Source organism: Setaria italica, chromosome V (genome assembly GCF_000263155.2).
Source record: "Setaria italica strain Yugu1 chromosome V, Setaria_italica_v2.0, whole genome shotgun sequence".
In the NCBI taxonomy this organism is placed as follows: domain Eukaryota; kingdom Viridiplantae; phylum Streptophyta; class Magnoliopsida; order Poales; family Poaceae; genus Setaria; species Setaria italica.
The window spans coordinates 30931164-30953087 of NC_028454.1; the positions used below are offsets into that span (position 1 = coordinate 30931164).

Here is a 21924-nt window from a genome sequence, read left to right on the forward strand (position 1 = left end):
ACACATACACACACCTATATTAATATCCATATTAATATACGCACGCAGACTGTACCCAAATGACTATATCCGAAAGATTGGATCAAGATATCTGGCATTGACGAAATCACCAATAAAAAAAAATACAAATTTATAAGAAAAAGAACACTATATATGAATCAAGAGTATCGTTGTATAGTTACATCTTTTGTGTGATTACTTTGCCTGGCACCGACAATACTCAAAAAGTTACTAATTTATCCATGCAAATAAAAACATACAAGGTTGTTGGTTTTCGCTGGGTCTTGCGAATGCAATTTCAATATGCTTTTTATGAAATCTAGAATATTATATGGGACAATACATTATAAACCCACTAAAAAGGAAATAATATCTTGCTTATCATAAAAATTTGGTCAAAGATCATAGTTTTGAAAGTACCCATTCCATGGTGAGAAGATTGTGATCGGAATCCAAGCACAACAGTTCACCCATGATAATATAAAAAATCTTACAATATATACAATGTGTTCCATATTTGTCTTTTACTTTGGACATCTGCTGTGATGTCTTAAGCATTTGCACCCCTCAACCAATGCCAACAGATCTTTGCTTCCATGTATACACGTCAAAACCACTGCTCTTGCCGCCACCTCAAACTTTGCCCCTTATCTAGATCTCCTTACTATGGCAAACACATTGTTAGCACACCTGAAAAGGGGTATAAAACGCATCTTTTTTCTCGCAAGAATAATTAATGTTTGACACGTGTGACAAATATTAAAATCACTTACAATTGTGCAATAACTTTTTAATATGATACCAGGGACATATTTTACAACTTTTGTGCAATAAAAATAAACTCATATAAGGCTGATATAACTCAAGCATAGGTTCTACTGGATTTTTTCTTAAAAAAGCAGTACTGAACCCTTTAGGGGTAGAGGTAGCCACACTAACACACGACCTACGAGCACCCGTTTCAGACTTGGGTATAGAACCTAGGTGGACAAGCCTTAACCGAAGGCTTCACTAATCGAACCAAGTGCTCGTTTCTCATAAGGAGGAACACATAGAACGGCACATATATTGAACAAAATTTACAGGAGCCCTGCTAGTTAATGCAAGAATTAGAATCCTACAGGAGCGTTGGAGGCTATTTGTTGGACCCTTCCAGTTACGTAATCCGCCCTGCTGAGCCGTCACTTTCAGCGAGCGCCTCTTGGCGGTTGGCTCCTGCAACAGAAATCCAAGGCGCGGCGGACCACAATCAGACACGGTAACACCCCGCACCGGCCACCTGGGCTTTAACCAATTCCCGTCTGGCAACCAAATGCTCGCTCCGCCAAAATCGTTTCCTTTCTTCATTGTTTATTTCCATGTGCGAGCGCCTGGGGGGTTTTGGGGGAGTCTTCAGTTGAGCTCCCTGCTCCCTCCTCTCTATTTAACCCCTCGTCTCCCCTCATTCCCACAGCCTAAAATCTTCGAACTCCGCTGAGCGCCTGAGCCCGCCTCCAGCTCCCGCCCCTTGGCACCACACTAGCCTAGTGCCTAGCTCGCCCGCTCCTCCCTCCCTGTCGTGCGCAGGAGCAGAGCCGAAAAAACCCGTCAGCTCTTTGGGGGCGCCGAGGCGGCAAGAACGGCCATGAAGTACGTGCTGGTGACCGGAGGGGTGGTGAGCGGCCTCGGCAAGGGCGTGACGGCCAGCAGCATCGGCGTCGTGCTCAAGTCCTGCGGCCTCCGCGTCACCACCATCAAGATCGGTACGGCAGTCATTCCATCCCCCCCGGCCGCTCGGCTCGCTTCCTGACGATTCATTTCTTTTTGGGGGGGGGGCCTCTCTGGCTTTGGCGTTTCCGCGCCAAAATAACCGCTCCGGCGGAGAATCCGAAAAAAAGGGCGGATTTTTCGGTGGAAAAGGCTGGATTTTGAACCGGGTCTGCGTGATCTCTCCCTCGTTTTGCCGTTTGCTGGCTGGGGGTTGGCTTCTATCTGAGCCCAGAGCCCAGGCCCGAACGCCTCCCCTTTTGTCGTTTTGGCTGTGGTGGAACAAGTGCTGTTTCGGGCAAAGGAAGCAGCATTTCCGGACACCGGGGAGCTGTCTGGGGGGGTGCGATGGCCGCGTGGCAGCCTCTAGTGTGAATGCGCTTGGTGGCTGCTAGTTCGTGGCCGTCTTAATTAAGCTGAAAAATGAAATGGGCTCTTTTGCTCTAAGAAATGAAATGGGTTTCTCAAATTCGGTTGAACTGTCAAACAAAAACTGCCTCAAACGAACGCATTTTTGATGCACCAATCTGCTACACGGTTTTCGCTGTTTGTTGCTTTTCTCTGTTATTTGCTTTCCTCTATTGCTCTGAGGATTCCTGTTATTAAGTTAGTTGGAAGCTCTGGCTCATTGCTGTTGTTTTAGCCTTGTAGGCCTGGTTCTGTACTTCTGTACATGTATGCTAAATAGTGCTGCACTGCTGCTGGTGACTGTTCGCAAAACATTTTCTCTCTCGGACACAGAGGAGAACTGCATGCTTGAAAAACTTTTGGGGTGCTTTCATCTTTTCTTTTGGTAATTAGCTGTTTTACACACTGTTTTCGGTTGTTGGTTACTGGTTCTTTTCTCGAAGAAGCGGATATGTGAACTTGGTGTCACAATCTTAGTTCCTTCAAAGAGACGGAATCCTCAGTAGTTTAGGTCAAGTTTGTCACCTCATGCATTAAAATTCTTTTGACAAAATTTTCATACCATTTCCTGAAGGAAGGTATTCACTTTGAAACAACTGATGGGAGTGCAAGTACAGATTTTACAAATGATTGGGAATTTGTGCCTTTTTCTTCCACCGAAGGTGTTCGTGTACCTTTGTTGGGTTAAGTCGATGGACATAACGACTCATTCTAACTTTATCTGTTTGCGCATTCCTTAGTTCTCTTCTGTTCAAGAATTTAGTTGTCAGGTTTCTGTCTATACTGGAAGTTGGTGACGGGTTTAAAGACGCCATTTAGTTTTGTTAGGTGAACATTATTTGCTACTCATAATTTCTTATAGTTTTTCATTTGTGACCCCCCATCTGCAGACCCCTACCTCAACACTGATGCTGGAACCATGTCTCCATTTGAGCATGGCGAGGTCTTTGTTTTGGATGATGGTGGAGAGGTAGCTAACCACAAGATTCTCCAGCATATCCTTTTCTGTGCCTCTCTTAACTGAAAAATACTGTTGGTATCATTATGGCTGATCATTGATCGTCTCCAGTAGCTCTCCGTAATGAACATTATTTTCATGGATTATCTTCTCGCATGGTTTCATGTTTCTGAAAAAGAAAAGAGTCATGTGGATATAATCTTTTCCAGCTGACCGGTCTTTCTTCCTTCTATTTTTCTTGAAGGTGGACCTGGACCTTGGAAACTATGAACGTTTTCTGGATATCAAATTGACCCGTGACAACAATATAACCACAGGAAAAATCTATCAGGTAATTGGACAGATGAGCCCTAATCCATGTGCAATTAGAACTTGTGTGGAAGATTGTGCTATCAAGTCAAAAGTTGGCTTTTATACTTCCCTATTTTTTTAAATGAGAGGGAGAAAGTTGTTTTTTCCTTTTTTAACTTTGACATTAACAAACCCGCGGCGTTCAATGGATATCTGTAAGTCATTGAGCATCTGATTGACTGAACGCACATGGAACCCACAAATCTTTATTGAGTCACTTTACGTTTCATCGTAAGATCCACAGCGGTACAATTATGCATGTGCAGAATCATCCGGGCCTCTAGCCTGCCACCGTTGTCGGAAGCAGCTGAATAAGATTCAGCCTGCCACATGGTGGATTAATTGTGGAGTTGATGACCTGTTGTCTGTTTCTATCAACTGGTTGATAAAGAATCTTTCTTCTATTGACCACCTGAATTTTGTATAGGATGCAAAAGTAAACTAGGTAACTAGGTCTGGAACTACATTTGAAACAAACACCATTAGCAGATAGCAGTTAACCGTTCTGTTGCGGTTGCATAGTAGGACCACATTATGCCTTTTTTTCTACATTATCATGTAATCTCCTGTCGATTGCACATAGTCCAACTCTTCTTGGACTTGACACCAACTGTACCTGCTGGTTTCATCATCTGTAATCTAACATAGTTTTCTTTGTAATACGTCGAATCAGGCTGTCATTAACAAAGAAAGAAGAGGTGACTACCTGGGAAAAACCGTCCAGGTGCGTGATCAGTATGTGGTCGAGTTTTCATGTGAGAAAAATATCATTGTTGACAGAGGTTACTAAACCTGTATTCATTTTTATTTTCGTTATCAGGTTGTGCCACATATTACAGATGAAATACAAGATTGGATTGAACGCGTTGCAATGAATCCAGTCGATGGCAAAGAAGGACATCCTGATGTTTGTGTCATTGAACTTGGCGGCACTATAGGTGAACATAATGATTCTATTATTGCTTAAATAGCAGCATTACTTAGTTCAAATACCTAGTGTAGTTTATCTTTGCTTAATTGTTCCCATAGTCGTGTAAGTATGCCGGTGCAGGGGACAAAATCTTTTCGCCGCATAACGACAGTGGCATTCTTGATGCAGGGGACATTGAGTCAATGCCTTTCATTGAAGCATTAGGTCAATTCTCATATCGTGTTGGTAAGAAAACAGCAAGTCCATCCCTGAGCATGACAATTTTCCTCTCGGCGTGGTCCTTTGTAGAGTTTCCTTTTGGCCTCAGTTGATATGCTTGTTCCTGTTGTGTACTGCAGGACCTGGAAACTTCTGTTTGGTTCATGTCAGTCTTGTTCCTGTTCTGAATGTAGTTGGTGAACAGGTAAGTTTTACTACTATATGAAAGGTGTGAGATGCTTGCATTTTTGTTAGCGTTGATGTCAGATTGTAGTATTGTACTATGTAGCAAAATAATTATGTTCCAAAAGATGAAGTTTACTTTAGCTTACAATTTAGATTTAAAAAACTTATGCTTTGTTAATGTGCTAACAATGAATAGTACTGTCATCATTGGAACCTAAAAACTACTATTTTTTTGTTTTATTTAAGTAGTGGAATTCTGCTAGCTGCTTTCTTGCAAATGATGTTTCTTTTCCTCATTTTTGTAGAAAACTAAGCCTACACAACATAGTGTTCGAGGGCTTAGAGGACTTGGGTTGGCACCGGATGTTTTAGCATGTCGCAGTACTGAGGTAGTCAGCATTCTTCTATTTTCAGTCCTTCAAAGATCTGTTGTTCATTTCAGTTTGATACTGAAAATTGCATCACTGACGGTCACTTCCATATTTTTGGCAGCCACTGGAAGAACATGTTAAAGTCAAGCTCTCACAATTTTGCCATGTTCCGGTAATGATAATACTTGCCATTTCAAGTCTGCTTTTGAGTTTTTACCCTTGCTCTTGTTCTGACAATGCAACTTATGTTGCAGATCTCAAATATTGTGAACCTCCATGACGTGACAAACATTTGGCACATCCCTTTGTTGCTAAGGGTAGGACACGTTTTCTCTTGCAGAATACATACCATAAATTTGGAATCCACATCTTATTTAACTATCTACAATGGAACTTTTTTTTTATAGGACCAGAAGGCCCATGAAGCTATTCTGAAAGTTTTAGAACTTCAGTAGTACGTATTTTTTGAATGATCTGCAATTTTTTTTTCATCTCGTAGTTTGAAGGAGCAATGCTGATGTGTTCTCTGTTTTTTATTCCGATAACGAATGCAGTGCTGGAAAGGTACCTAGGGAACCTAAGTTGGCGGAGTGGACCGAAAGGGCCACTAAATTTGACAAATTGAAGACTCCGGTAGGATTCATTAGTCATTATTCTTCCTACTGTTCCCAGGTGTGAGGGGTAGAGTGTTACCCCTTATGTTTTTGAGCGAATGGCTATTTAAATTGAGCACTGTTGCACAATCAAATTTTCAGGTCAATATTGCCATGGTTGGAAAATATACTGGCCTATCAGATTCCTACCTGTCTGTTCTAAAGGTAACCTTTTTTAAAGTTCAGATGCACACTTGTACTTGCAATGATGATAATAATATTCTTACACATGAAGTTGCAGTCGATCACTTGATAGCTATATAATTCCATGTTTGATTACGAATCAATGGAAAAAAAACTAGACCAGAGCAACTCACAAGTAGTTATTTTTTTTAAAAAAATACTACCTTATCTTTGTGAAAATAAAGGCAGTGTCCCTCCTTACAGCAACATTCTAAGCTGGTGTTGCAGTAGTATACAACGTATATTAGTATGTCAGTTGAATATGAGCAGACCCGGCTTGATGAGTTTCAATTTTCTTACATGACACGTTTTTTGATTTTTTTTTTGTTTAAACTGTATCTATGCTTCATTGTTCGTTGGAGCTCTGCCAGTCAAAACTTTTTTCTTGCTGGCAAAGCAAAGCTTCAATCCTGACGATATCACTCTTTCTGCTGACTAATTTACCGAACCTGACCTTGTTTCAGGCTCTTCTGCATGCATCGGTTGCTATGGAAAGAAAGCTTGTAGTCGACTGGGTTCCTTCATGTGATCTGGAAGATTCTTCAGCTAGAGAGGTCAGTTTATTACGGGCACCAAATCATTTTTATTCCTTACGGTGCTTTTGCTGATTCTTTCGAGATGCTTGTTTTGTGTAGACCCCTGAAGCCCACAAAAAAGCATGGAAACTGCTGAAGGTAAGCACACTTTACATCAAATGGCGGCATGATGCATTTCTTGCAAGTACTTATGCGGTCATTTGACGGAATTTCCACCACAGGGTGCGGATGGTATACTCGTTCCTGGAGGCTTCGGAGATAGGGGAGTTCAGGGCAAAATTCTTGCTGCAAAATATGCACGTGAAAACAACGTTCCTTATCTCGGCATTTGCTTAGGAATGCAAATTGCAGTGATTGAGTTTGCCCGTTCAGTCATGAAATTACGTGGTGCAAATAGCACAGAATTTGACCCAGCTGCAACATCGCCCTGTGTCATTTTCATGCCAGAGGTAGGTTATTGCTAACTTACCATACTTACTTGATAATTATTATCCATTACCATTCATTTTGATCTGTATACTTCGGACAACACTTCAACAGGGCTCAAAAACCCATATGGGGGCCACAATGAGACTTGGATCGAGGAGAACATATTTCCAAGTCACTGGCAGTAAATCTGCAAAGCTGTAAGAAAACACAAGCCCTCATATTCTTCAGGTCTGATGCATCATTGTTCACTTGATGAGGCGAATGTTCTTCATGTGTCTTAGGTATGGCAATGCCACCTCTGTAGACGAAAGGCATCGCCACAGATACGAGGTTAGCCTTATCGAATTGTCTGGTAGCTATATTAAATCATGTATGCCACTGCTCTTTTGTATAACGATGAAAGTTTTATTTTTTCAGGTGAACCCTGATATGGTCCCAGACTTTGAGAGGGCCGGGCTTCAATTCGTGGGCAAGGATGAAAGTGGAACACGGATGGAGGTGGACTTGGAATTTTTTCTTGGATATTGTAGATATATAAGTAGTTGGTAATAATTTATTACAAAACTCTCTCCATCAACTAATGAATGGTGCTCTGTTGGATGCAGATCATTGAACTGCCCTCTCACAAGTTCTTCATCGGCGCACAATTCCATCCTGAATTTAAGTCGAGACCAGGAAAACCATCTCCACTTTTCTTAGGTAATGCAATCCTACTTTGCAAAAAAAAAACCCGCTATTCTCGACAAAACAAAACGACCACATGATCAGTTTTTGTTCTGATATCCACTCTACAAATAACACTGCTACTGCTTTCTGAGTATGGCCAAGTGCTTCATCTGAATCAACAATGCATCTCTCCTGACAGGGCTGATAGCAGCGGCATCTGGGCAACTAGAACCTTTGCTTCAACGCAGCTGCAACAATACGACAAAGCCACCGACTAAAGTCCCGAAACGGAAACTGTACCCAACTGTGCCTGTGAAGAATCCACTAAACAGCTTGGTAAATGGGTACTACCCAAATGGCACTGGCATTCACACCTAGAAGCACAATACTAAGCGAGGGCTTGATTGATATTTGCTCCTACGGTTTTGCTTGTACTCTTTTTTCATCTTCTTTTTTGGTTTGCATTTGTCTCTGATCAACTGAGAAGGCTAGGGGCCGCTTGGTTTGCTTGCTGGCTAGCCTAGTCTCTCCTTACCAAGCAAGGCAAGGCTCGCTAGCGGAGGAGAGCCATTCCAGCTCACCCGGGCAAGCAAGAAAAAATCTTTCATAGAAATCGAGGCAACTGTCAAACTATCCAAACACATGAGACGCTGCGCTCCTTGCCTGGCTAGGCGAGGCAAGGTCTGTCAAAAGATCCAAATGTGCCCTAAGATTCAGCAAGCCCGGCCCCAGCTCCAGCGACACACGGTTCCGACATTTTAACGAGGAACGTCCTCCGGTCCGTTGAAGCAGGACTAGCTATAGGGTTGGGAGTTCTAGTGTGTGTGTGTGATGTTTCCTTTTTTTTTTTTGGCCTAGAATTATGGCTGGAAGTGTCTTCGTAGCTTTACTAGAGCCCGGAATCTCTCCCTCCTATTTGTACAATGTACATTATGGAAGAACTTATCTAAGGACTGAATATACAAATGCTTGGCCAGGGTTGCGTTGTCGTTAAAATATTAACTACGACATTCACACGAACAGTTTGACTATCTGATTTAAAAAAAATTCAAGCAACATTGTTGCTGTTAAACTTGGTGTCTGTGCTGCCCCGCTGCATGGTGACTCGCTCAAGGATCCTGTTCTACCTTGAATTATAATTTTTTTTCTTGGCTTCAAAAATTTGGAGCTCAGGGCAATGATATGGGTGTGTGTTTGTTTCCCCGCATCTCCACATCCTGCCTCCTTGGGTGTGTATAAACCCACATTATAACACAGAAGGCTGCTTAGCTGTGTGCATCCACTATAGAAACCTAGGTGAGTATGTTCAGAATAAGCTTCACTGGTGCATTTTATATGGACAATATCTACTCAGTTTGCTTACCCTGATCAAGAACATACAATGCGGCTTTATAAAACCTCGTTCAGCAATCAAACACACCAATAATCATGCTTTTGATATTTTTCTTTTCTACCTTTGAAGCCCTTAACAGTACTTTATTCACCTAGAAGAAAACTTATTGTGCATTTCGATATATTGTAGATGGAATTTAATTTGGAATAATGACTAGTCGATGGAGGTTTGTTGTTGAGGAATAATGAGCTGTAAATAAATACGGTGATGAATTTCCACATGCACTGTTGACTGGGGCTTGTATGTTTAGTGCTTTGATGTGGGCGCTACATCCCTCGCCTGGTTGGGAAATCATCCTTCATCTTTTCCGAAAGAACTAGCAAACAAATTGCAATTTTCCTACTATGATTGAATTTTACTCCATCAGACACAAAAAGGAAAATAACTGCAAGCATTCCACTAACTCAAGAGTCGCATAACATTTTTGCAAAAAATGAAAAATGAACATTTTATTTGCCAACTATGCAGTCTGATTGTTTTAGAGAAGGTGAGCATTCTTCTGCTCATACATACAGGATACAACGTACAATTGCCATGTAGATGAAGTGATCCCCCCCCCCCCCCCCCCCCCGGTTCAGGACAAAATACCACAGTAATTTGTCATACAAAACCATAATACAGTGTTGTGGAATAAAAAATCCTTGAGAACGTAATAACTGATAAAACTGTACACACAAGCTGGCAAACTTTCAGAATTTTGCGTTGCTGTCTTCGGGAAAACAAAGCTAAGTAGCTTAAGCTAGCCTCCAAAATTGCTTCTCCATCCAGAAAATACACCTATTCATTGTCATAAAGTTAGCTGCTATAAAAGCTGTCTGAACAATCAAGCATAGTGGGCTCAAACGTTAAGAAAATAGCTATAAATCAGAATTTACCCAAAAAAGCAGATGGCTAAGCAAACACTCAGTAATCATACAAAAGAAAGAAAGTGAAATTTAGAAGGCAGATGTACTTGTTAACTAAGCCCAAAAATAGTAAGGAAAAAGAATCAACACTTTTAAAAAATTAAACTATCATATGATCATATCATGTAGCTTCTCTTCAAAATTACTTGCTGAATTGCCAAGTTTATATGCTGTAATGACTGACACCAAATTCTGCTAAGAGTATCCTCTTCCAAGCAAAGTCATGCAAACATGTTGCAAGCAGGTAATAATGAACTAAATAATCCATCACTCCTTCAGTAAAGTAGAGACTCACCGGTAGGCAATTGACTACAGCCAATGCTGCAGACGCATGAAGCAAACTACTTAAACCATTTCCCAGGATATATGGGATATCTGCAAGGAAAAGGAGTGTCCATCGAGGCTGGTAGGGGGATAACCTAACAGAACGTGCTGCTGATAACAGATCACCCACATAAACAAAAGATCCCTCACAAGGACTCTGTCCAAGGTCATTATTTGCAGGATGTGATGATGATGACAAATTTCCTCCTCTTTGTAAACATCCCAAAGAGTATGGCTTGGCATAGGAGACCTCAATCCATGAAAAGCCTGGGGTCAGAACAGGTACCAAGCAGTACTCATCCTGTCAGCATTGATCAAATAGACGTACATGAAGCACAGTATATAAATCATATATGCAGATAACTTCTATTACAAGAAGGGTTGACTTCCTAAAGATGGTTCCTAAGACTCTTTCTCATTGACTTTTCCAGGATTGTTAGGCATGATTTGCTTTCCAATGCATATTTTTGTTGTTGTTGGACAATACTGCCCCTGCACTTTAAATGTGCATGCATACACATACAGCTAGCAGCCGTGAGCTAAGCCAGATGCCAAAACATTAATTGGAGTGTTGATACAAGTGCTTCAGGAAAACATGCCCAGAATAAATGGACGGAGGTAGTACCAATCAAAACAAATCAGGGCTCTTACCTCAAAACATGCACGACTAATTCCATCATCTTCAGTTCTCTGCCACCCATTTCCACATTTTCTGAGCTTTACTACATCTTTTGCAATTAAGCAATATTTTCCCTCAACTTCCTTCTGGTCACTACCTCTGCCGGTCTTCTCGGTTAAAATGGCTGAGCCATTAGAGATAGCTTTTTCAAAGGCTATCAATTCATCTGGGCAAGGCAGCTTGTCTCTTATATGCCAGAGATTTTTGCTTGCATCCATCCATGACTCAGGCACACAATAACCCTTGCCAGAACTAGTGGCAACATATCTCTGAGAGCCTTCAAGGAACTCAGGACCATTGGATTTTGCTGTAGTATCTTGGTTCAGAATCTTGATCCACTCATCAATTCTTGTTATTTTCAGACCATCCACAGAGAGGATAACATCATGAGCAGACAAGTGTTCTGACAGAGGAGATGTTTGTGAGATTCCCGTGACCTGTTCTGACAGTCTTTTAGATTCTAAAAGGTTGCCAAGATCAGATACATGTAAACGCAAAGAAGACTTACCATAAGGCCATCACCACTCACATAAAGAGGATATAACACCGCCGGAAGTGATAATGTCATCAGCACACATACTGCACAGAGCTATTAAATATGGAGTCATTACAGAAACTTGCAGAACATCAACATGAATCGAGTAACATGCTCAGCTAGGATGACAAGATACACAAGTATTGAAGTATATACCATTAAATTCCACCCTTGAACTACATCTAAAACCGCAAGTGTTGTTACAGAGTCTACAGACTCCCAATAGTATCCTGAGTTCCTGACATCCTGTATTTACACTTCTCTAAGGTCACTTTCTAAAACAGCAACTGTTTCTATTTGGTTGGTATACCTTTTTTTTTGGGAACTCTATTTGGTTGGTATACCTTGAGGCTTTGATTTAGGCTGCAGAACTATAGTCAAGCAAAGGAATTGAAAAAAGAAGGCAAAACCATCTCCTACATATTGATATCAGTTTCTGATGTCCCAGGCAAACAAAATATTCCCTCCAGTATGCTGTAGCATGTAGGAAAGATACTCTCTGATGTATTCCCTTGAATATCAACCACTACTAATTGCTACCTTACGAGAAGATAAGGACGCATTTGTATGGTGTAGGAGCCTGGTTTCCATTTTTTTCAATATATCTCGGCTCACATTGTTTAAACCAAATATTCAGTGAGATAGTGACGAATTACATCTTATGTACTTATTTCTTGTTTTTTGCCTCCATCATTGTAAGTAAACAAATAGTTATACATGTTTATTTTGATTAAAGCACTACAATTCTGTGTAAGTTAGCAAGAAGTACCACGGATATTGAAAGTAGATGGTAATAAATTATGAAAATAAAAAAGAGACATAACCAAAAAAGATGGTTTGCTCATATGTTTTGGAAATAATTAATGCACAACAGCATGGCTTACCACAACATTATGCCAAATTCCTGCACAATAAATCCGGAGCATCGAAAAGAGAGGCAGATTCAACAGTCGGTCATAGTTCAGAGCAACAAATGCCCCAGGAAAAAGTACAGCAACAAATATGGCAACATACTCAATCTCTACTCCCTCACTGTTAAACATGTAGAAAAGAATGTGTCAGAACATAACAGGAAAATTATTCATGAGCAGGCAAAGTAAAACATAATACAGATGTTTTGAGTTTCAAGTGAACACAACGAAAATATGCAGCACATCTAACAGGGAAAAAAAGAAATGTGAAGGTAAGACAAAGACCTTGCTGCTGCAATGGCGTGTCCGAATTCATGAAAAGCAATAGACAAGATTGTTGACATTATGATGATTGTGGTATCCATAATAGATATGCTGTGCCCTGAAGTCTGCAATAAGCAGAAATGCATGGTGGGTTGTTGATGTGAGAAGCTGAAAAAAAAGGAAGTGCCAAATTCTACTTACCAGTAGGTTCTTTAACCAGGCACTAAGACATCCACTCCTGAAATAAAACACACCAATTGACTCCCACAATAGCATCTAGGAAGTTAAACAGAGCACACCACGTAAGACTTGTATACTTAAGGAAAAAGTATAATCAAAGAGAAAACTCTTTCCACATTACAACAAAAGATATGTGGATTACCTGCTAAACCCACCACACATATATAAAGAAGTGTAATATTACATGCAGTTACATATCAAGTGGTAGACTTAATTAGATTAACAAATACTTAATATTATCATAATGTCTAGTAGAGATCTAATCAAACCCATGAGAAAGCCAAACTAAAAAGTTTGAAAACAAATCCTTTGGAAACATTGAACCACCGAAAGGAAATCCCTATGCTACAGTCGGTAGGAGCTTAATCATTAGAAGCACTGATGTCAATTTTATATATTATAGTAAAATTAAGAAATTGCCACCGCATATATAGGAAACTGATGTGAAATATCAGCAACGCCCTCTGTCTGAACAAGCAGCCGGTCCATCCATCATGAACCAAGACAACTAATGGAGGCATATATAGACTCATGTACACATTGTAAATTATGTCAATGATCACATCATATTGTAAGGTATAACTGCACGAGTTGTTCTAACTGTTTGAGAAGCAACAGTCAGTGACATCACAGGGTCCATGATACAAATGAACATTTCCAACTTTTGAATATAATGCACAGAACATTGGGAAAAACTATTAGACATCAACTTACCAAGGATATACCGACTAAAGCGATGACAGAGAAATAAACGCCTATGGAAAACCATGCTCTCATGAATCTGTGAAAAATGAAGGAAACTCAGTGTAACTTTGAAAGTAATGAATGACTTTGGTTGACATTCTGAGAGTGGCAAAGAAACTGCACTTAAAGTCTCTTGTATTGACACAATGACACCACTGCTTGAGAATTAACTGAAAAACAACGAATTTTGAATACAAATGTGTGCACAGTGCACCTAAAAAAGATCTACGAGTCTAACTGGTGGTCTGAAAACTATATCAGTAAAAAGAATACATACAGGGCTATATGCTTAAAGTTTTAGAGAAGAAAACGAAATAAGCACCCCAGATGAGAGAAAAAAGGCTGAATTTCATGGTTAGTTGGTTAAACAAATAAGTCTGGCACTAAATTGGTTATCGAACTGTTACAATGCCCGATCTGCCAGAATAACATGTTTAACTTCAGTCACCTATATGGACAGCATTGCTTCAGAAGCAACTAAAAACTAAGAAATTGAGAATACAAATGTTGATAGTCTGGCAAGAGAGGCTTACGGTGTACGTAAGAGCAGAACAGTTCTAAATATATTACTGAAATTCAGAAAAAAAAAGTGAAACGAAAGCAGTGCATCTGTGCATGTGCATGGATGTAGTCTGAAAAAAAGGGGTACATAGGTTATGTAGTACATCAATTCAGACTATCTTGCACTAGATGCTACGGACTTCAGGCAACAAAATATTAACACCTGAATTTTCTACTCATGCCAAAAATCAAGGGACTAAATAAGATCTTCAGAAACCATACCTAGCATATTTCGACCCCAAACTGAACACGGTGTCATTGAAGGCATATATCTTGCAGTCACAGTACCTGAATTTTGAGCATCAACAAAGAAAGATTAAGAGACAACCCCACTACAGTTACTAAATAAAAAAACCGAAAATACGAGAGAGAAACCTAAGAAGGATGCAATTTAGATCGAGCTTCACGAGTAGAGAGATCGCGAGAGAAGAGACCGTGCAGTTCACGAACCAGCAGGAGACGGAGCGCTCGGTGCGGCGGGTGGAGGTGCTCGTGAGCAGGGATGCAGGGGCGCGCCCCCGTCGGCTGCCGCGGCCTGCGCCGCTGATCATTCGAGCAGCGGGGCGGGGCGGGGCGGAGGAGGCGTCGCCGCCGGGCAAGCAGGATTTCTTTCCTGTTCAGCTGGGCTTGGGCTCGGACACTGCAATAACGCAATTCTCACTCGCAATTTAGAGTAGCGTTTAAATGCCGGTATTTTGTAACGGTCGGATCCATATTGGAGGGTTGGGATGATTCGTAAACGAATCTTGCAAATACGCCCTTTAGCTCTTCCACCTTTACATCTCCCCTCCTCCACTCTTGGTCCATTTCGCTTGTTCCGTCCAAATCGCGCCCCGTTGCCAAGGAGGGGAGGTGCAGATCTCACGGCCTCGCGCCACACCGCGGCTTCTAGAAGCTCCACCGCCCGCCGCTGCGCGCTTCTAGAATCTTCTGGTCCATTCGATTCGCGAGGGAATCCCGTAGGATCGAGCGGGACGGGGGGCGGAAGCTTGGTTGGAAGGAGGAAGAGGGGAGGAGGAAGATGATATTGCTCCAGTCCCCGTCGAGGTTCCTGCTCCAGATCCTGCAGGACCGCGTCCTCAGGTGAGTCGCCCGCTGTCGCACTGCTTTCGGCGTAGACAGAACAGAAACGCGTGCTGCTGCTGGCGGCATGGTTGTTTGCAGCAATTTCATTTCGTTTCGTTTCGTTTCATGCGGTGTTGGTGCTGCGCAGCGGCGAAAAGGGCATGGACATCGACTGCCACACGGTGGAGTTCGACGATGTGCGGTATCATATCCAGGTGAGTTCTGTCTTGTGTCGCGTCGTAATTTGCTCCAAAAACAGTGGCCGCTGGGCCAATTATTGGCAACAAATGGATGGTACACAATGTGGCATGGTATTGACAAAATTTTGGCGTCCATCCAAATCAGTGTCGAATACTTGGGCTAGCTAAATTTTGGTTAGGTGGGTTGGGGCACAAATCAAACATTTGATCTCAAGGTGGCTTTGTATTCGGTATTTCAGTGCCAAAAAGGATATACAGTGCCAAATTTTAAGTGTTACAATTTGAGCTGAATGTGTTTTCGAATTGATAGGTTGATATTGTTCTGTTTTAAGTAGGTTTTCATTTAATTTCACTGTGTGTGTATAACAGCTCTTCTTGGGAGTGGAAGCTGCATTTTACCCAATAGACCTTAAAATATAGTTTGTAATATTTTTTTATTTTCAGTGTTGGAAATGGATGTGGACATGACCCTGTCATGTATGAACTAGCCGTTAGGATCAGTTATCAGCTGCCTCATGCTCGATATCATGCCCTGATGTAATTGTTTTTCCTTTTCAGTTTTCTATGAGGAATCCAAAGGTAATGGTGCTATCGGTTGCTTTGCCGCTCCCACCTCCTGAAGCGATTCTGTATGATGGGCTTCCACTTGGTGCCATTGAGGCTATAAAGGCTGCTTATGGGCCGGTTGTGCAAATTCTTGATCCTCCAAAGGATGGATTTGATCTTACGATGAAGATAAACTTGACAAAGCTTCCGCCAGATGAAGGTTCTAGAGTTCCCTTTCCAAGGTTATAATTGTCTTGTTGTGCTGCATGATCAAATTGGTTGATGCTTCCGTGTATCTATAAATGCCACTTGTAGTAAAATTTCAATTTAGCGTAACATATCCAAGGTTATAGCTGCCTTGTCAAACTGCATGATCAAATTTGCTGATGATTCTGTGCGTCACTATATGCCATTCATGGGCAGAATTTCATTTTAGTGTTAACAGGTAGTTGGAAATTGAATAGATGCTTCAGATATCATGCGCATGTATGATGCAGTTGGTTGCCTGAGACTTACATTAGTTGTGCTTTGAATAGATTAAAGTAACTGCTGCCCCTATGAAAGAAAAAGGTGACAAAAAAACTCCTGAAATTGTAGTCCTTCATTTTCTGGCATTTTATCATTGTATTATCATTTAACCTAAACTTATTTGCATCTTTACATTTTCCATCTAATTCCGATCCAATTATCTTGATTTTCTTTGTTCAACTGTTATTCTTGATTTATTCCTTTAGTTTGGTAAGTTGCGAACTAAGATATTTTTGTATGTACTGGGAATGTAAGTGTTTTTGTACTGTTGAAGTGTTGTGTTGTTTTTCCAGACCATCATAATAGGTTTTTGTTAATTATGTCCATTTTGTTACATTTGTTTGGTATTGATGTGAGGAACTCTCATATTTCTCCTTTTCTTCCATCGCATTAAAATAAATTTACATTTAGGCCCTTGCATGTTTTCTTCAACATTATTCATTTATGATTAGCCTGCCAACGCCATAGACATCTCCTAACATGTGATCCTTTTTTCCTCCTTTTCTTCCATCGCATTAAAATAAATTTACATTTAGGACCTTGCACATTTTCTTCAACATTATTCATTTATGATTAGCCTGCCAACGCCATAGACATCTCCTAACATGTGATCCTTTTTTGTATTTAAGTCATGTTCTCAGTATTTATAGCTTCTGATCATCTATTTTTCTTAACTATATTCCAGAACAAAGAAATGCTATCTTGACACAAATTGCATCTGTTAGAGAGGTTGTGCTGGGTGCACCACTGAAGGTTCTGCTGAAACATTTAGCCTCGAAGACAGTAGCTCCTAATGTTGACAAGCTTGTTGCTCTTGTTCACCGTCCTAATGAATCCTTTTTCCTCGCTCCCCAGGTATGACTTTAGGGACAGCCATATCATATAAATGTGCATATCATGCAACTAGTACCTAGGTGTTATATTAGTTATATTAGCCCTGATTATTCTATGTACATGAATGTATTACTTATGTATTTGATTTTACGGTCAATCTGTTCAGTGCTGCATTGATTTTATTATTTTCACCAAATGGAATTAACTGTTGGCTTTTCAGGCAGATAAAGTTACTATTGTGTACCCAATGAGATTTCAGGATTCCATTGATATTGTTTTAGCAACTTCCTTCCTGCAGGTATTTTTTATGCTTCCTTCTGTCTCTTTCATCAGCTTCGTGACCTATTCATGATTTATGCATTTTATCTGTATCATACCAGCTACATTTGACACTAAAGATTAACATTAACCTTTTCAGTACTGCTACAATTCATGCTGCACTGTATATATACAGCAACCCTTCAGTTATTGAGTTTTTCAAGCTCAAATAAAACTTGCTTTTCAGTGGGCGCTGACTATCCTGCCGAAAGCCCTGGCATAGCTATCCTGCCAAAAAGTCTCAATCTGATGGGAGCATTTTGTTACTCATTCTCTTCTTGCTGCTTAAATGTAGGAATTTGTGGAGGCAAGACGAACTGCCGCACTTAATAATGTTCCTTCTTGTATGTGGTCTCCGGCACCTCCCCTTGAGTTAAAAGGGGTACCTGCTGATGCACTGAATGCGAATGCTGGCTTTGTTACTTTTGGTAATTTACACTTTTACTAGTATGCCTTGTTCCTCCATGAAGTTATTTTGCCTCACAAACTTTTCATTTGTGCAGTTGTATACCCTCGGCATGTTGAGGGTAAAAAGCTAGACAGAACAGTTTGGAATTTGTTAACATTTCATGCTTATGTAAGCTATCATGTAAAGGTAAGATCATTTTCTGCATCATTTGTTTATATAGAGTTTCTGCCTGCAGGCTCCGTGGAACATATGGGAATTTACTAGACTTGGTGAATTTGCACATATCGTATGAATGGCTGTATTGAACTGACAGATCCTGGAACTGATTGCTTTGCACTGAGTGACTCTATTGTGGCCTATTCTAACTAACATGCGCCATTGTTCTTTTTGTATGCCTCATATTTACCGAAGGAAACTCGCTCGCTCTCCCTCTCCCTCCCTCCCTCTCTCTCTAATTATTTCGTCATTAAAAATACAGCAAATTTTCAAAGAAGTCTGGGGGTTTGGATAAACCATCTGAAGAAATTATTACAAAGGGGGTAGAGGAAGTAAATTTTGTGAAGTATTGAGTTTTCACAGTCTACACCTCAGCTTCTGGGTCAGAACAATAGAGCTGCTAATACCTGTAGTGTCCAAAGGACTCTTCTTTTCTGATCCCCTATTTATCACTAGCAGGGTTGAGTGGCCATTACAACCTTCTTTTGGCTTGGCCTGTAATTGCAGAAGGCTATCTTAGGACCAATTGAGAATAGTTTTCTTAGCAGTACCTAGCAGTCTCAATGGCTGAACAGCACTGTATTGAAACATTTGATATTCCTGTTGTTTCTGTAATCTGCTATTAGCCCAAATTAATTGTTTCTATGTATGTCTAGAATCAAGGAGGGGTGCTCTGGTCGTTGCTTCCGTTTCTTGACCATCACATTTGTCAAGCAGTCTAAAATCGCTGCTCTTACAACCCCACAATGCGTTAATACCGAGATGCTGAGGAGCATAGATTATTAGGTGTCAAACTGATAGTCCACAACACAAAAAATACTTATTTATGTCTCCTTTTTTTCTTTTTACTTTATTGTGGTAGCAGTTATTTGTTCACAGTAACTATTATCTCATTGTCGTATTAACTCTTGATATTGCATTTACACTAAACTGTTATTTAATAATTATTCAAGTTCTGAGTTGCTATTTCCTTTATCAGTGTTCTGAAGGATTCATGCATACTAGGATGAGGCGCAGGGTTGAGTCGCTGATCCAGGTAGATTCAAACATCCTTTTATTGAACCAGGCCATTCTAAAGATGTTGTAAATGCTTTATCCAATCTCTCCAGTAACCCTGCACAGTTCATTTTAATTCTTGGTACCCTCTTTAGCAACAGGTGCTGATTAAATTTTAATTAAGTAGTGTTGAGTTGGTTATTCCTGAAACAAGAAGAAAAAACGATACTGTATTGCGAACAAAGAAAGCAATAGTTCCAAGTAAAAGTGAATGTGAAATAACCATCAATACCCCTACTGAACAATATGATACAAACAAACACTATTCTTCTTTTAAAGCATTTAATTAATTAGGGGCAGTGAGTGAAAGCATGCCAATGGACAAACATTGTGAAACGTTTTTCTCCCAAGGCCATAGACAAATGCAGCGGAATGGAGGGACTAGGTTGGCAATAACTTAATAGAAAAAACCTAAATGAAATACTGTTTGCTACAGAACCATGCAATTCGTTGTTCAGGCCCACAGCATTTACCTGACCTGCTTGACACTGCAGGCTTTGGACCGAGCGAAGTCTGATGCAGAGAAGCTGAAGAAGTTGGTGCATGGCGCATCTTTCAATAGACTGGTTTGTACTTTGTGCAAGTAGCTAACTCACGTGCATATGACATCCTTTCTACCACAATTGATTCATACTATCCTTGTAGAGCCTGAAGAATGAAGGGAATTGAAGTCTGCACTCGGAAATCTTTGACAAATGAGGTTGGAGTTTCCTTGATGCCGGCTGTACTACTTGGTTGGTGACGCCCGTTCAATTCTGTGGAGCAAAAGATAGAAGGGGTGGAACAAAACCGGCATCGTATACTGTTCTTCTGTTATAATTGGGTGATGAATATTTGTATTCGGTGCTCACAACAGAACATTGATGATAAATTCTAGGTTCAAGTGCATGCCTCTGTAAATCATTGAGCAGATGTTTTTAATGAGTTATGAAAATTTTGCTCTTTTAGGCACTTTGTTCAGCCGTTGTGTCATTGTGACTCTCGTGTATCTTCTCGCGGCCTCGCCAACCCATTCACGAAAACGTCTCCTGCGCGCTCCCACCCTTTTCCATGTTCCCATACTCGTACTTGTAAAAAAAAACTATCGAAACGTGCATGAAAAAGTCAACAAAAAATATGAATTGGTAGATAATGTAAAGATGCATGCTTCTACAATATTTGAGGAAAATCAGAGAGATGAGAAATCAGCCTGTGAATATGGTGCGGGCTGTGGACCTCTCCCTCCACGTCAAATTCAGCCTTCCCCACGACGTGCAGCTCGCCCTGAACCAAGTTGCGCACCTCCTCGACGGTAACACGCCGGTATCCATTCCGCATCGACGACGAGATGGAATGCTGGCGGAGCAGGTGGCAAGGCACACGGTCGGGTCGAGCCAGCCCCTCGACGGTTTCTTGTGCGGGGGTTGGGCCACGTTGGCCGTGGTAGCCCTTGCATGCACGGTCGTGCTACGCGGTCAAGATGATACCCGAGGCACCTGAGATCGAGCGTACGTTGAGAAATCCACCTCCATCGATCACCGAAGTGGAGGACCGATTACCAAGAAGCCCTGCGCGTCTCGACGTCAAGCTTGATCGTGCTGGAGAAGAAACGCCTAATAAAAAACCATACATGGATCATGGGTTCAGTCGGTATTTGGTTCAACAGCTGTAGTGCAAACTTAACTAGTTGAACTAACATTGGCATTGCAAATGGAACGAGTAACCTGAATTTGTTTGTATAATCACAATTTTTTCTATGAACATATTAAAAAATAATAGAAACGACCATCTCCACTCAATCACAAGTCATACTCACGGGCCGCGGCGCAACAATAGCCCAACAAAATTATCTCAGCTAGCTATTTAATGGATGACTAGGATTGTAGGCCGACGTGGTGGGAGAGAGGTGAGGAAAAACAAATCATCAGTCGCTAGCTCAAAGCTTGTGAATCGAGGATGTATGCACGCCTTGCACTCTGCGGTAGTTGTAGGAAGGAAAGATGAAGAGTAAATTTATGGGACCCACAGAAGGGGGAGAAATAGAAAATGTCTTACAAAGTATTTTATGAGTGACGTTGAGAGTTGGATATGAGATTGATAGCATGGGTTTCCAACTAGAACGCATACGGCATATGGATAGGATAGTAGTATCACAGCACCACAACCTTGTTCACGTGTCCTTATAAAAAAAAAACCTTGTTCACGTGTATGAGCATCTAGTTCAGTGTTAGTAGGTTAGCCAGAGCTTTAGGTTATCACATATAGTTAAGATGTTTTAGTATACGGTCTTGCGATCCAAAGAATCAAAATGTTATACGTCGATGCGGCCTATACGGGCTGAAGATGATGGGCTGCATAGAAAGAAAATAAAGAACGTGAGCAGGCCCATAGCATGGCAGTTGTTTTTTTCTCACGTTGCTAAATATTTTTCTTTGCGAAAGTCGGCTAATTATTTATTGGTCCTATAATCATTTGCTAGTTGGACATCTAACAGCTGAGGACAAGGACATTGGTGTTGTAGACAAGTACATTATCTAATGGACGGTCTCATGTATGAAATCTTGAGATGACTGTCTAATGGACAAGTACATTATCTAATGG

At 40.9% G+C, this 21924-nt stretch overlaps 3 protein-coding genes across 6 annotated transcripts; 2 read left to right on the forward strand and 1 right to left on the reverse strand.

The window, feature by feature from the left end:
- Positions 1–1389: 1389 nt before the first annotated feature.
- On the forward strand, positions 1390–8636 carry LOC101769502 (CTP synthase). The gene is made up of 21 exons (XM_004969286.4): positions 1390–1742; positions 3045–3124; positions 3357–3443; positions 4137–4187; positions 4284–4401; positions 4563–4619; positions 4733–4797; positions 5084–5167; positions 5271–5321; positions 5404–5466; positions 5557–5603; positions 5704–5782; positions 5905–5967; positions 6450–6539; positions 6621–6659; positions 6743–6970; positions 7062–7147; positions 7232–7280; positions 7368–7448; positions 7556–7649; positions 7816–8636. The coding sequence occupies exons 1-21, from the start codon at positions 1625–1627 to the stop codon at positions 7992–7994; spliced, it is 1809 nt and encodes a 602-aa protein (XP_004969343.1). The 5' UTR covers positions 1390–1624; the 3' UTR covers positions 7995–8636.
- A 936-nt stretch (positions 8637–9572) lies between these two features.
- LOC101770564 (membrane-bound transcription factor site-2 protease homolog) lies at positions 9573–14833 on the reverse strand. 4 transcript variants are annotated; one of them, XM_004969288.3, is made up of 10 exons: positions 14548–14831; positions 14395–14460; positions 13582–13648; positions 12829–12903; positions 12649–12752; positions 12337–12484; positions 11426–11506; positions 10890–11354; positions 10210–10539; positions 9573–9786 (listed from the first exon to the last, which is right to left on the reverse strand). In XM_004969288.3, the coding sequence occupies exons 1-10, from the start codon at positions 14721–14723 to the stop codon at positions 9610–9612; spliced, it is 1689 nt and encodes a 562-aa protein (XP_004969345.3). In that variant the 5' UTR covers positions 14724–14831; the 3' UTR covers positions 9573–9609. The 4 variants fall into 4 exon arrangements, 3 of the variants coding, with proteins under 3 accessions (XP_004969345.3, XP_004969346.1, XP_004969347.1); XM_004969289.3 differs by having other exon boundaries at positions 14623–14830; XM_004969290.4 differs by having other exon boundaries at positions 14607–14816.
- Positions 14834–14969: 136 nt separating this feature from the next.
- On the forward strand, positions 14970–20304 carry LOC101770177 (actin-related protein 2/3 complex subunit 2A). Its single transcript, XM_004969287.2, has 10 exons — positions 14970–15255; positions 15386–15452; positions 15996–16203; positions 17197–17366; positions 17566–17643; positions 17959–18091; positions 18167–18258; positions 19268–19324; positions 19839–19910; positions 19990–20304. Exons 1-10 carry the CDS (start codon positions 15194–15196, stop codon positions 20011–20013), a joined length of 963 nt encoding a protein of 320 aa, XP_004969344.1. The 5' UTR covers positions 14970–15193; the 3' UTR covers positions 20014–20304.
- Positions 20305–21924: the final 1620 nt, after the last annotated feature.

Coding starts and splice junctions, on each gene's coding strand:
- LOC101769502 (XM_004969286.4), top strand. CDS start 1,625: ATGAAGTACGTGCTGGTGACCGGAGGGGTGGTGAGCGGCCTCGGCAAG. Junction 1,743..3,044: donor CGTCACCACCATCAAGATCG/GTACGGCAGTCA, acceptor CCCCATCTGCAG/ACCCCTACCTCAACACTGAT. Junction 5,783..5,904: donor TTGACAAATTGAAGACTCCG/GTAGGATTCATT, acceptor TCAAATTTTCAG/GTCAATATTGCCATGGTTGG.
- LOC101770564 (XM_004969288.3), bottom strand. CDS start 14,723: ATGATCAGCGGCGCAGGCCGCGGCAGCCGACGGGGGCGCGCCCCTGCA. Junction 14,461..14,547: donor CTAAATTGCATCCTTCTTAG/GTTTCTCTCTCG, acceptor CTCAAAATTCAG/GTACTGTGACTGCAAGATAT. Junction 13,649..14,394: donor TTGGGGTCGAAATATGCTAG/GTATGGTTTCTG, acceptor CATTTTTCACAG/ATTCATGAGAGCATGGTTTT.
- LOC101770177 (XM_004969287.2), top strand. CDS start 15,194: ATGATATTGCTCCAGTCCCCGTCGAGGTTCCTGCTCCAGATCCTGCAG. Junction 15,256..15,385: donor CTGCAGGACCGCGTCCTCAG/GTGAGTCGCCCG, acceptor GGTGCTGCGCAG/CGGCGAAAAGGGCATGGACA. Junction 17,644..17,958: donor TAGCAACTTCCTTCCTGCAG/GTATTTTTTATG, acceptor GCTTAAATGTAG/GAATTTGTGGAGGCAAGACG.